The sequence below is a fragment of the Diaporthe batatas genome (genome assembly GCF_019321695.1).
Source record: "Diaporthe batatas strain CRI 302-4 chromosome Unknown Contig00010, whole genome shotgun sequence".
Classification (NCBI taxonomy): Eukaryota; Fungi; Ascomycota; class Sordariomycetes; order Diaporthales; family Diaporthaceae; genus Diaporthe; species Diaporthe batatas.
Genome location: NW_025408557.1, coordinates 528,720 through 542,080, shown reverse-complemented (window position 1 = coordinate 542,080; position 13,361 = coordinate 528,720). Strand labels below are relative to the sequence as shown.

Here is a 13,361-nt window from a genome sequence, read left to right as displayed (position 1 = left end):
AAATTTATTAAATTTATTTAAAGATTTTCCTTTTAAAATTTATATATTCTATACTAATATAGGTTTATTAATTTTATATCTTAAACTCTATATATATATATTTTAGAAATATAATTTATTAAAAGACTTTTTATTTTTAACTTTTAATTTAGTTTTATATTTATTATTATTATAATAAACTATAAAACTTTAAATTTATATTATTAATATTAAATATTTTATTATTTTTATTTTATAAAACTTTTAAAATTTAAAAATATATAAAGTTATATTATATAAATATATAATAATTTTAAAAGTATTTTTATAATATATATAATAAATTAAAGGTTATTATTAAGTTTTAAACTTTATTTATTATAATAAAATTTAATTTTTATAACTTTATTAAGTTTTTATATATATAAAAGTAGTAAAATAATATATATTACTTTTATTTAAAAAATTTAAATTTTTATTAATAAATTTAATATTATTATTAAAAGAATTTTTAATAAATTTATTATTATTATTTTCTTCTTTATTTTTAAAGTTTTAAAGGCTTTTAAAATCTTATTTTTCTTTTAATAAATATTTATATAAATATTTAATTTTTTATTAAAAATAAAATATAATATTTATATTTATTATATATAAATATAAATAGTTTATTTATATTATTATATATTCTTTTAAAATATTATATTTTTATTATTTAAACTTTTTTATTATATTTAATTATATATTTAATTTATAAATAAATATTATATTTAAAATTTATAAAATTTTAATAAAATTTTAATATTTATTTTATTATTTTTAAATATTTATATAAATAAAATAAAATTTATATAATTTAAATAATAATATTAATAATATAAATTATTTAAAAGATTTTTATTTTTATATAATTAAAGTATTTATTTATATATTATTAAAATTATTATTAAATATTTTAATTTTTATATAATATAAACTATTCTTTTATATTTTTATTTATAAATTTATTAAATTTAATAAAATAAAGTTTAATTATATTTTTTTAATATAATTTATATAATATAATTTATAATACTATAATTAAATATATTTAAACTTAATAAAGGTATATAATATATATTTAATACTTTAAATTTATAATTATTATTTAAAATAATATATTATTTTTAATATATTTAATATTTATTATATTTATTTTACTTTATTTAATTTTATTTATAAAATTTTAATATTTTAAATAGTTTTTATTATATAAATTAATTATATTTATTTTATTATTAAATATAAATTTTATAAATATAGTATTAATATAGTCTTTATATTTTATATTAATTATTATATTTATTATAAATATATAAAAGTATAAATAATATTTACTTTTATTTAAAATTTAATAAATTAATATTATTAAAGTTATTAATTATTTTATTTATATCTATTTTATTTATAAATAATTTATATAATATATAAGTAATAATAATTTATTTAAAATTTTTTTAATAAATCTTTTATCTTTTATTTTTAATTTATTAAAAAATTAATACCTTCCTTTTAATTTAATAACTATAAAAATAATTTATTAATCTTTTATTTTACTTTAACTTATTAAAATTTAATTTATATATATAAGTATTTTCTTTTTTCTTTTTATTTTCTAAACTTTTAATACCTTATTAAAGTTAAAAAATAGTAATTTTTAATATACCCTTTTAAATTATAATAAAAGTACTTTATAATTTTCTTTTATTATTATTATTATTATTTTTATAAATAATACTTTTATAAAAGAGTTTTTTTCCTTTTAATTTATTTATTAAATTAATAAATAAAATATTAATTATATAGTTTTAAAATCTTTCTTTAAACTTTATATAATATTTTATATAAATTCTTTATAATTATTATTAAATAAATTTAATATTTAAATAATAATTATTTATTTAAAAATTAATATTATTTATTTTAAATTTTTAATTAATTATTTAATTTTATTTAAATATTCTTTTATAATATTAAATTCCTTTAAAAGTATTTTAAAGTTTTTTAAAATTAAATATTTTATAATAAATCTATTAAGTTTATAAAAATCTTTAAGAGTATTTTAAAACTTTATAATAATATTTTTATACTTTATATATATAAAAGTCTTTTTTATATATTAAATAAATTAAAGTATTAATTTTATAATTTTTATTAATTAAAAGATTTTATAAATTATTATTATTTTTAATTGCTTTTTTATAAAAGTTATAATTTTTATACTTTAATATAAATAATTATTTATATTAAATAATTAAAAATATTATATTTATTATATAAAGTTATAAAATTTATAAAGAATTCTTTAAATTAAAGAAAACTTTTTTATTAAAGGAAAAGAATTTATATTATAAAATAAATTAAAACCTTTATATAATAATACTTTTTAAAAATATTTTTATTATATTTAATATATTTTTAATTTTTTATAATTTTTTTATAAAAGTTTTATTTATTTTTAAAATTTAAAATATTTTTATAATTTTTAATTATATTAAATATAATATAATAAATTAAAGAGTTATATTTTATAATAAAGTTATAAATTTTAAAAGAATATTTTATAAAGTTATAATAATAATAATCTTTTATAATAATATTAAAAATATTTTTAAATATTTTTTATAAATTAAATATTAAATATAATATATATTAATTTTATTTAAATATTAAAATTAATTAAAATAATTAATTTTAAATAAATTATAAAATTTAAATATTAAAATATTATTAATAGGTATTTTAAAAGATTTAAAGTTTTATTAATTAATTAAAATAATAATATAAATATTATTAAAAATTAAAAGAAATTTAAAGTTTTAAATAATATTTTTATAGAAAATTTAATTAAAAATTTATAAAGTAAGAATTTAAAAAATAGGGTTAAGAAAAGGATTTTTAATAGATATTTAAAAGTCTTTAATAAAGAAATTAATTTAAAGGTTTTTAAAGAAAATTAAAAAGTTATATAATAATTTATTAAAATTATAAATTTAAATAGTTAAAAATAATATAGTTAAAATTTATTTATTAAAATAAATTAAATAATATATTTTATAATAAAATAAGTTTTATAATAATAAAATAATTAGAAAGTATTTAAAGTTAATAATATTAAAAATAAATATAAATAATTTAAAATATTTATTAACTTTAATTTAAAAGGATAAAGTTTAATTAATTTAATTAAAAGATAATTAAAGAATTTAATTTAATTAAATATAAATTTAATAGATTTAATATAATAAATTAATTTTTAAAATAAATAAATTAAGTTTATTATAATTTAATTAGTTAAATATTAAAAAATATAATTTATAAAAATAAAGAAATAAATTTCTTTTAATTATAAATTTATTTAAAAAAGAGAGAATAATCTTTTTTATAAATAAAGGTAAGTTTTTTAAATATTTATTAAAATATTATAAAAATTAAGAGAAATAAGTATTCCTTATATAAGTTAATACCTTATATTTAAAGGATTAAAATAGTAGTTATATTAGGCTATAGATGGATATGAAGCTGTTGATAAATAGGGTATTTTTACACTGAGGTATGGAAACCTGGTGCCTTCGACATTTGGGGCCACTCTCACCAGCTGTTCCATGTGGGGATGGCTATTGGACTGACTGTTCACTTCATGGCATTCTCCAGAGCGCTGGATCAATTTTACGCTGTCAAGCAAGCCCAATGCCAGGACTAGAGATAAAGACTTCCGGGTTTAACTAGACACGAGCATCATAGAGCCTTTCCAAGCCAGGGTCGTTTTTAGTTGTCTGTTGAGCCAGTGGAAACCTTTCTTCAAAGCTTCTGCTCTTACAGGCTGCTGGTGTACTTAGATACCTGGGTGTGTAGCTAGATAGATCATGGCCAGAATTATCAAGTGCCCAGATGAAGAAGGTGCATAGGCAAGGCGCTGTATTTGTATTGCGCAACCAAAGATATGCTCATGGCGGGACTCATAGAGTTTGTTTCTCCTGAGAAAAATGGAAATTATTCGCATGAAATGGTTCAATGAAAAAGAACTCTGTGTGAAGCTACCAGAGCTGCGCTTTTGAGGCTTTGTCTGCTGTACTATTGGGTTCTCACAGGCCAGCCTTGTTTTCAAAGCCTCAACCGCTGTCCATTACCCTAGGGTAGCTGTCCCACAAATCTTCCCCTTGATTTTCCTGGAATCTGAAATGCATTACATATTTGATACTTATACCAACATAACTGGTTTCGCTTCTATTCCGTACACGTCAGAAGACAGACACGGCGCATTCATACAGTGGTAAACGCTTAAAATGCCGACATTTAAAATAAATATACAACAATGATAATAGTGATGAAAAGTACAATCGGTATTATGATTTAAATTAGGCTTGATGGATTCTATAGGCATCCACACTCTCCAAGCTCTACAGGACAGTGTGGTTATCTTTCAGCTGGCATTGTTGTGGACTCCTAGTTGACGCAATGGAAGGATTTTACGTATGATCCTTGTCATTTACATACTTCCGGGATGCTTGACCAGTGTACCGTCCTCAGAAATAGGTGAATTGGCTGCAGAGGGAAGTGTGTCTGCAACCAGGTCACTCACCCTCGCCGCAGCCCACAATCCGAGTTCGCCAAAGAATTCTTCTGGGTCATCTCCTTGCCACCGTTTCAAAGTGGACCACAGCTTACGAGCGTCGCTTCCAACACGCAGTATCTCCTTCATGTGAGGTGCGTACTCATAGATCGCCTGTCAACACCGCAGATATGGTCAGCCTCTTCGAGCAGATTGTATAAATACGGCAATCATCACAAAAGAACTTGGTGGACTTACATTCACGAACTCAACGGCGTGTTCCTGATCCTGAACGCGCCGCTCCGGCTCCAGCTCCACGTCCGGGCGGGTGTACACTGAAGGCTTGCCCCTCTCACCGACGAACAACTTGAAATCGCGCCCATAAATCAAGAAGTCGACCTCGGACAAGATGGCCGGTACAATGCAGCCCGTCTCCCAGTCATACACGGAGTTGAGCATGAGGTCCCCCGTCTGCTCATCCACATAGACCGACATGTTGTGGATGCCGAAGTCATCGTGTTGGAGGACCAACCGATACAGCGCGTCGTCGTTGTCGCTTTCCGCCGGGAGAATCAGGGGTATGAGGCGTAGGAGTGACTGCTTCGCAGCGAACGCCCGTGGGCCCACGGTCTGTTTGTCCACCGCCCACCCGATGCTGTCGCCTACGTCTCCGATCAGCGCTTCGACCTTGGCCTTGAGCATCGAGATGCAGAAGTCTCTGGTTGCCGCAGGCGGGAGCGGGAACATCTTGGGCATCCATTCCACGGGCTGAAAGCTGGTCCACAAGATCCAGTTGGCGACAAAGGTTGTTGGCAATTCCTTGTTTAGCAATGCTGCACGACTCTTGGCTGCCTGGGTGAGGAGCGAACTCTATCTCAAAAGGTTTGGTTAGTATTAACTCGGTAAATTCGGTGCAAGCCAATGGCACTTATGAGGTGCACACTAACTCCCCATCAAGTAAGGTAATCAATCACACCGACCTTCTGATGCTTGCTCAATACCCGCCAAAGGGGTTTGTTGTCCTTGGACATTTCGAAAATCATGAGTCGTCGGCCGCTGATACTATCCTTTGGAAGCTCTTCGTTTGGCCCTTTAGACTGTATGGCGTGGCGGAAGTAGATCAGGCGCGAGGTCGGGATGCCGACGGTGTCTTCAAGAAGATGATACACAGCGGCCTCGAACTCGATAAGATTGTGGAGCCAAGTCTCAGAGTAGCCATCGTAGTTCGGAACGTTCATGTCAGCCCTCGACAGACGCGCAAGCACCTCTCGCTGGTCGGAGAGTTTTATCTGAAAGCCCTGGAGACTCATCAGAATCAGTCAGCAATGTGGGCAAGGCTCACACTGAGATAATGAACGGCAAGGAGTACATACGTAGTGGTTTGCGCCGTTGTGGACTTTTGGGATGTCGATAATTGTACCGTGGGCATGGTCCTCAACCTCACGAAACAACAGCTCGACGTCCCACACGTTACCAAAAGGGCTCCTACCATCACGCACCAGGGTAAGCAGGTCTTTGCCGTCCCATTTGGTACCATCTGGCATAAGTGGCCATGGCTCGCACCGGGATTCTTCTCCGACGCACGCTACGGGACGAAGAGTCGGCAGGTCCTCGGCCATAACCGGTTTCGTAACCATGAGGCAGACACAACGGGACTGTAATCATAACAGTCTAGAGGTTTTTCTCTTAGGTCAGGGATCTCCTTTTCTCTGTTCTTACCAATAGTGGGACTTTGCATACACTTGGGCGCAAGCTGTTATGTCGTCGGCGAGCTTGTAGACGGAGCGACGTCAATGGGTTCTTTGTAGAGCAGCAATATTGAGTTTTTCTCCTAAAGAAGGAGTCCTTTGATGAACGGAACTGGCTCTGGAGGGGAAAGCTTTTATATCAAGAGCAACGACGGAACTAACAGATGTGTTTGTGCTTCGTCACATCTGTGCCTGATTCAATACGGATGCTCAGTGATGAGCGGACACGTGGCTCACAGAAAGCGATGAATACATAGTGTTCACTCAATGCCTGCAACAAGGCCTTCGAAGACAAATTTCAGTGCAATAGGATGATTTTCATCTCTTGATGCAACATGGCTTTCATGGAAAACATCCCAGACATGTTGTCTGCGCCCTCAAATCCTGCCGTAATTTTGAAGACAGAAGTCGGCGGTAGAGTTAGAGATGGGCGTGTCATATGCGGGGCATACATGTGTTCCCTCGCTGTTGAACAGCTCTCCTTTGGCCACGGTTCAGAAATACGCTTTTCATGATATATTAGACCAAGATTTCGTTCAGCTAAGTCCGAGGACAAGATTGTTGCTATTCTCCAGGTGAGTAAACAGCATCTTGCGACGACATGAAGAGGATATCGAGTCTATGCATCCAGGTCATGTTCTCCGGGCACGTGCTTGCATTTTTTCTGCAGTGCAATCCGATTGGATCTACTGGTATTGCGGTTCCATATTCTGATCATATATAACATTACGAACACAAGCCATACCACGTGCACTAGCGGCACTTGGCCTTAACGTTCCTGTTCCAAATATATTAATACATCGTGTCGGGGTGATAGATCGCAGACCCATCTTTGGTGCCAGGAACCTCATGTTCTGGCCCAGCGGTTCGGCACGTTTCCTGTGGTTTGATCGACAAAGCCAGGGGGGTCGATCGATGTTCGTTACCAAAACAGTATCCCAAAGGAGGTCCAAGACCTTCTTGGCGAGATTATAATACCACCTACTCGCATTGATCTACAGCGGATCAATGTGGTTGAATTAAGCTCGACACGTGAGATATTGAGGTGGAATATGGTACGGGGATATGAAATTGATGCGACTACGTGGATAGAAAAGATTGGCGAGGCGGTGATCACATTTGATGGCAACAACTTGAAGAGCGCAGTTTAAGTGAGAACATCGAGAATGGTTATTTACAACTTCGGTCGCCTAACTATGGAAAAGGTGGTAGGGAATGAAGCTATGAAACGGCCTCGCTGCGGTTTTGAAGGCCGGTTGCGGCTGATGATAAGATAAGCTTATGTGAATATGTACCCGCTTTTCTGTCTCCAACATCCAACAACAAACCCTTCCAATTCACCAACCACAGCTCAGAGGGAGCCGACCACAAGCCATTTAACCGCGGACCAGGGTGAGGCCGTAGGTGGACAGGATCTCGTTGACGGGCTGGAAGTAGGTGGTGCCGCCGGAGGCGCAGTTGCCAGAGCCTCCCGAGGTGACACCCTGGGCCTGGCCACCGGTGTAGAAAGAACCGCCAGAGTCACCGGGCTCGGCGCAGACGTTCGTCTGGGTGAGGCCGGTGACACGGCCCTCGGCGTAGTTGACGGTCGCGCCCAGGGCACGGACGGTGCCGCAGTGGACGCCGGTGGTGGAGCCGGATCGGCAGATGGAAGCGCCAGTTGCGGAGGCGGTGCTGCCTGTGACGGCGATGTTGGTACCACCGTACGCGTAGACGATGCCCTGGAGGGTGTGGCCGCTTACAGTGCGGATGTAGCTCATGTCGGCGCTGCCGGGGAAGACGGAGCCCGAGAAGGTTCCCAGGACGGTGCCGGAGCTCGTGGTGGCGGAGTTGCCTACGCTACCGCAGTGGCCGGCCGAGACGAAACCGGTGGTGACGGTGAAACCGACGGAGCATCGGCCCCCGCCGATGTAGTAGGGGTCGCCGCCGCGGATGGTGGCCATGGTCTCGGGCATGTTCTCGACGGTGCGGACCTCGTACTCGCCGGCGGCGAGGCCGACCTGCTGGGCGAGGGCCTCGGCGTGGGCAGTGCTGCCGGAGAGAGCCTCGAGGACGAGCTTGTTGGCGGCCACGTCGACGTAGTAGGACGCGATGCCAGCGGCGTCGGCGTTCTCAGTGGCAACGAGGGTGGTGGGCTGGTCGATGTCGATGCTGTCGAGGGCTGCCTTGGCCTCCTCGAGCTTGGAGGCGCTGTTGGCAACGATGACGGGGGTGGCACCGGCAGCGGTGATGTCGGCGGCCAGGGCCTCGTCAGTGACGGCGACGTTGAGGGTCTCGCCGTCCTCGGATGTCCAGGCACCGGCGAAGGCGCTGCCAGTCGAGGCCTTGAGGGTCTCGATGGTCTCAGCGGCCGCGATGTCGCGGGCAACACGAGCGTGAGCCTGCTCGCTGTCCAGTCCCAGGTCGCGCTTCATGGCGGCCACGATCTCGGGGTGCAGGTTCTCCGCGGCCTGGGTGGGGGCACCGTAGGCGACGGGCAGGACGGCTGCCAGGAAGGCGATGAACTTGGTCAACTCCATGTCGAAGGCGGTATGAAGACAACTGGTAGGGACAAGAGACGGCGATGATGCAGAAGCTGGATGTGAGGCAGGACGAGTCGATGCTACTGCTGCTGCTGCTGCTAATACAAACTCCAAGACGAGAGGAGGACATGAACTCTTATATATGTTGATCCCGACTCCATCATCGTGACTCTCACCACGTTCCTGTTGCCGCCGACTAAGTGACGGAGCCCACATCAGAATAGCTTCCACCCCATCTCTCCTTCCCAATCTGCCCCAATCCGTTCGCCACGATGTCACCCAGGTTTCGATAGTATCGGCAAGTCGAAACGCACAGCAAAGCCTCCTACATCTGCGGCGTTGCAGCAACAGAGGTACGGCACCGTCCCTAAAAGGCAGCTTTGAAGATATGGCATACTCCCTGCACGACAAGCCGGTACATACCTGGCCTAATGGGAAGGAGAAGAGGCAGCCAAGAAGCCAGCCAAGAGGCTAAACGAGAGCTTCTGATAGATAAGGTGCGGCTGCAACTCAACGCCAGCTCTCCTCGTGACATCGGTCAACACGCCAAGTCTTCTCGAGGTCATCGGCACCGGATTCGGGGCTTATCTTCAAACACGGCAGGCCGTCAAGATAATGTGCTGCTTGGCCCGTGTAAGTGTCCATGGATAATTCTGGGCCCTGGCCGACAGTGGACACACTCGGGCGATCGCCCCTCCAAAAGGATCCGGCCCGTGACGATGTGGCGGCGATCGCCGCACGCGGGGTGGCGAAACAAGCAAGCAAGTCAACTACATGTCTGCATGTATGTAATCCAAATACGGCTCCCTATTTGGATGGGCCCGAGGTGGTGCTACCGACACCCGCGTTTCGACACTACTTAGGTTTGCGGAGAAAGTTGCAATTATCCGGCCGTTGGTAATAACAATCCACTCATGTTAAGCTTAAATGGCTGATGCCACCCAGAGGTCACACAGGCGGGCTGGCGGGCAAGGCGGGCAGGATCACGGCACTTTCTCAGCGGCGCGGGTCGTGACCCGACGCCTGCAAGGGGCGCGGCATGCGGAGTCCTTCTGGATCGGTTCAATCGCCGGGAGTCATCTGCCGTTGGATTGGCCAGTGCCGGATCCTCTGGGGAAGATTGGCCAGCAGCAGGTGTATCTCGCTGTCGTATTTAGCCAAGACGTTGGTGATAAGCGCTTGTGGACGGAGGCTACCATCGTTACCGGGTTAGGCAGGTGAGACCTCAGGAACGCACCCATTACTACGCGGTATCTAATACGTGTATACGGACAGCTACGACCGCGTCTAGAATTCTCCGGCACTCGGGAGGTCGTACAAAGTCAGCCCGGGAATAGCTACCCGAGGAGGGGCGCGTCGCTTGCGGGGCCCCGGGGAGGCTGCAGAGAGGCTTGCTTTTGGTGGCTGTGAGTGATGTGATTGCTGCAAGCCATGCCATGTGTGTGTTGTTGGCCATGCCGAGCACCAGGTCACGAGTCACGACGGCCCCGACAATCCCTGCCACAATCTGAGATGTGGCTGGCAAAAGAATATATGCCGTACAGTACCAAACTAACTTCAGAAGTGGAGCCTCGTGCTGCCACGTACATTTTAGTGACATTGGCAAGTCTCCCCAACTTCCTTTATAAGCGCTATGTAGGGACCTGTCAGGTCAGACGATGTCAAGAGGGTCGCATTAGTCTTCTGCGAGCTTATATGCCAAGCCCGCCACCACGGGCGGAGAGGGTGGGATGGAGCTTGCTAGAAAAGGTAGGTAAGATGGACAGGAGTTGTGGAGATATTGAAGTTTGAGTTAATCAGGGCCAGTCACATGATGTAGTGCCGACCTCACCAATTGCCCGTCAAACCTGCTGGTATTTCTTCGGTGCCCGAGGAACGGACTGTCAAGGGTAGATTGTGGTAGAGCTTGTGGCGAGGAGGCTACGAGGTTTGAGGGCGCTGAACATGCCTTGCCCAGACTCCTCCAATTTATCATTAATGGGGCTTCCAACAAAGTGAGATTGAGTCAGAGTTCGTGCTTGGAAGCAGCGAGCACGTCATACACCATACGTTCCTGTCCACCTGTTGACCCACTGGCATGTTGCTGTTACTCATTCCTGTCCACGGTTTGGCTGGGTTTAAGCTTCAGAGTTCTCGTGCTCTCCTTGTCTTTAAAATCTCAACTGGTCTGGCAACGGCTTTGGGTTGGACAACTTGAATATTTGGATAATATGCCTATTCATCAATGTTTAATATCGAGTTGATTTCAGCACCAGCTTTAAGGCTTAGGGTGGTTTCGTTTCTAATCCCCACATATGTAAAACATATGCGGCGCCTTCATACAGTGGTAAACGCTCAAGACCCAGCGTTTAAAAAAGAAAATCACAGTACCATTAACAGTACAGAGACAATACAGTACTTTAAGGCTTAATTTTACAGTTCTACTTGGTCTTTCCAGGTGATGATACCCAGGTAGTGTAAGCGGACGTTGAAGACGCTTAAGTCGAAGACTTCTTGTGCGAAGAGCTTTAACCTCGAATGTGAGTTTGACGCAGGCTCTACTAATGGGAAGAAAAGCACTGTGGTGCTGAAGATGTTTCCAACGCTTGTTTCCGATTTAAATATTATGAAATGCTGGGAGCATGTCCTCTTACTTCATGCTCGTAGATGCCTATTCCAAACTGCAATTACTTGGGTATTTGGGGACTTAGGAGGTTTTGGTCGTGATATAGTCTGAAATTGATGCAGTCGACGTCGCAGAGAAACCAGTAACAAACCTCAAGCAGGCCAGCCATCGATTAAATTCTAGCATACACGATGCATAGTACACGTCGACTCGTAGAAACACCGTTTTGTGCTGTATGTCAAATACCACGGCATCCCTAATCTAACGATCGAGATCTACATGAAATGACTCCCTGATTCTTTCACCGTAAGTGTAGAACACCACTGGCGCCGGAGCAAGCGCGACAGCGAGGAACGCAAACACCGATATGCCCCACCCATATCCTAAAGCATCAAACAGCGAAGGTGCCAGCAAGGGCGTGATGCCTCCGACCACCGACCTAAATACTGCGCCAGCAGCAATGGCTGATGCTGCGTACTTTTCGAAGGAGTCGATGTAGTAGTTTTGGACACAGTTGACGATCAGGACCTGCCCGATTCCGTAGAACAGCGTGCTGCTGATCGTTGCGAGCCAGTGCGCTTCGGCCTCGACAGTCCATGCAAACCAAAATAGAGAGGCAGGCACGAGGATGGCGCCGATATTCGCCAGGGGCAGCCGAAACTCCGGTTTCGATATGTGGTTGTTCCGACGTGTCAGCGCGTTGTAGACGTCGTCGATGCGTGGCACGATGAGTCGCACCGCTATGAGGAATCCCACCCCGGGGAACAGATACATCAAACCCACTTGTTCCGTGTTGAACCCGTAGATGCCGCTATATATGGCTTCGAAGTTGGTGTACAGGCTGTACGTGGTGCCGAATATGAGAGCCTGATAGAGGCTCAATGTCAGGACGATGGGTTGGACGAATATCCGCACCGGCCTTGAGAATGCGGTGGCGAGCCTGGAGGACAGGGGGCGAGTGTCTTGGCCGGCGAAGCGATATCTTCCCTGTCGGCCTCCGTCGCTCTCGAGGTCTCGCATTCGTTTGGCGAGGATGACTGGGGCGTAGGTTTCTCTCAGAAAGAAGAATCCTGCGAGTGTATTGACTCCGCAGACGATGGCCAAGACCCAGAATATCCACCTCCACCCCAGCCTTTGGACTATTAGACCACCGAAGAGAGGTCCAATTGTCGGGCTAATAAAGTACGATCATCAGTGTCGATCTACATTGAGTCATCAGTTAGTGGGACTCACCCCAGCAGCGGACCAAGCAGGTACCACCCATACACGCCCGCTCTCTCATGAGGCTCAAACATATCACTGATCGTCCCGCCGCCATTTGCGATGCCAACACTGCCAACAGCACCTGAAAGCACCCTCATGGCGATCAAAGTCTCCACGTTGGGGCTCAGCGCCGTGGGAATCTGGAGCAGCGTGAAGGCCGAGAAGCACAACAGGTACAGCGTCCTCCGGCCGAAGGTCTCAGACAAGGGCGCAAGGACAAGGGGTCCGAATCCCAACATCACAGTGAAACACGTGGTGGCACCTATGACGACGTTCATTGTGGTATCGAGGTCTTCCGCGATGGAATTAATTCCCGGCGTGAACATGGAGCTGGCGAGTGGACTGAGGACTGGGAGAAGTATCAGCGAGCTGCAAGCTCCGGTGTCTTGGAAGCGTGCGTACTCGCCATCATCGCCACGACTGCGATGTTCGTGAGCTTCTTGGACCGTGACCACGCCCTGGGGTTGTCGTCATCCTCCTTGGAGAACTCAATGGTCTGCGGTTCTTCTTCTCCATCTCGCTCCCTGTCGTGCTGCAACAGCGGCGATTGTTCATCACGGTTCGACATCACTTCGCTGCCCAGGTGTCGAATAATGGCAAACTTGAATGTTATTATGTGAGGAGGTTGTCTACGACCTTTGATTCCCATAAGA

General features: G+C 40.4%; 3 protein-coding genes across 3 annotated transcripts; all 3 read right to left on the bottom strand.

Annotated features, from left to right (window-relative positions):
• Positions 1–4,507: 4,507 nt before the first annotated feature.
• Positions 4,508–6,189, bottom strand: KVR01_008701 (uncharacterized protein; the record flags this gene model as incomplete). The annotated part of the gene is made up of 4 exons (XM_044781971.1): positions 4,508–4,744; positions 4,829–5,440; positions 5,551–5,868; positions 5,944–6,189. 4 exons carry the CDS (start codon positions 6,187–6,189, stop codon positions 4,508–4,510), a joined length of 1,413 nt encoding a protein of 470 aa, XP_044642468.1.
• Positions 6,190–7,694: 1,505 nt separating this feature from the next.
• Positions 7,695–8,837, bottom strand: KVR01_008499 (uncharacterized protein; the record flags this gene model as incomplete). Its single annotated transcript, XM_044792893.1, has 1 exon — positions 7,695–8,837. One exon carries the CDS (start codon positions 8,835–8,837, stop codon positions 7,695–7,697), a length of 1,143 nt encoding a protein of 380 aa, XP_044642266.1.
• A 2,829-nt stretch (positions 8,838–11,666) lies between these two features.
• On the bottom strand, positions 11,667–13,341 carry KVR01_008716 (uncharacterized protein). The gene is made up of 3 exons (XM_044785646.1): positions 13,111–13,341; positions 12,679–13,057; positions 11,667–12,619 (listed from the first exon to the last, which is right to left on the bottom strand). Exons 1-3 carry the CDS (start codon positions 13,274–13,276, stop codon positions 11,707–11,709), a joined length of 1,458 nt encoding a protein of 485 aa, XP_044642483.1. The 5' UTR covers positions 13,277–13,341; the 3' UTR covers positions 11,667–11,706.
• Between the last annotated feature and the right edge of the window lie 20 nt (positions 13,342–13,361).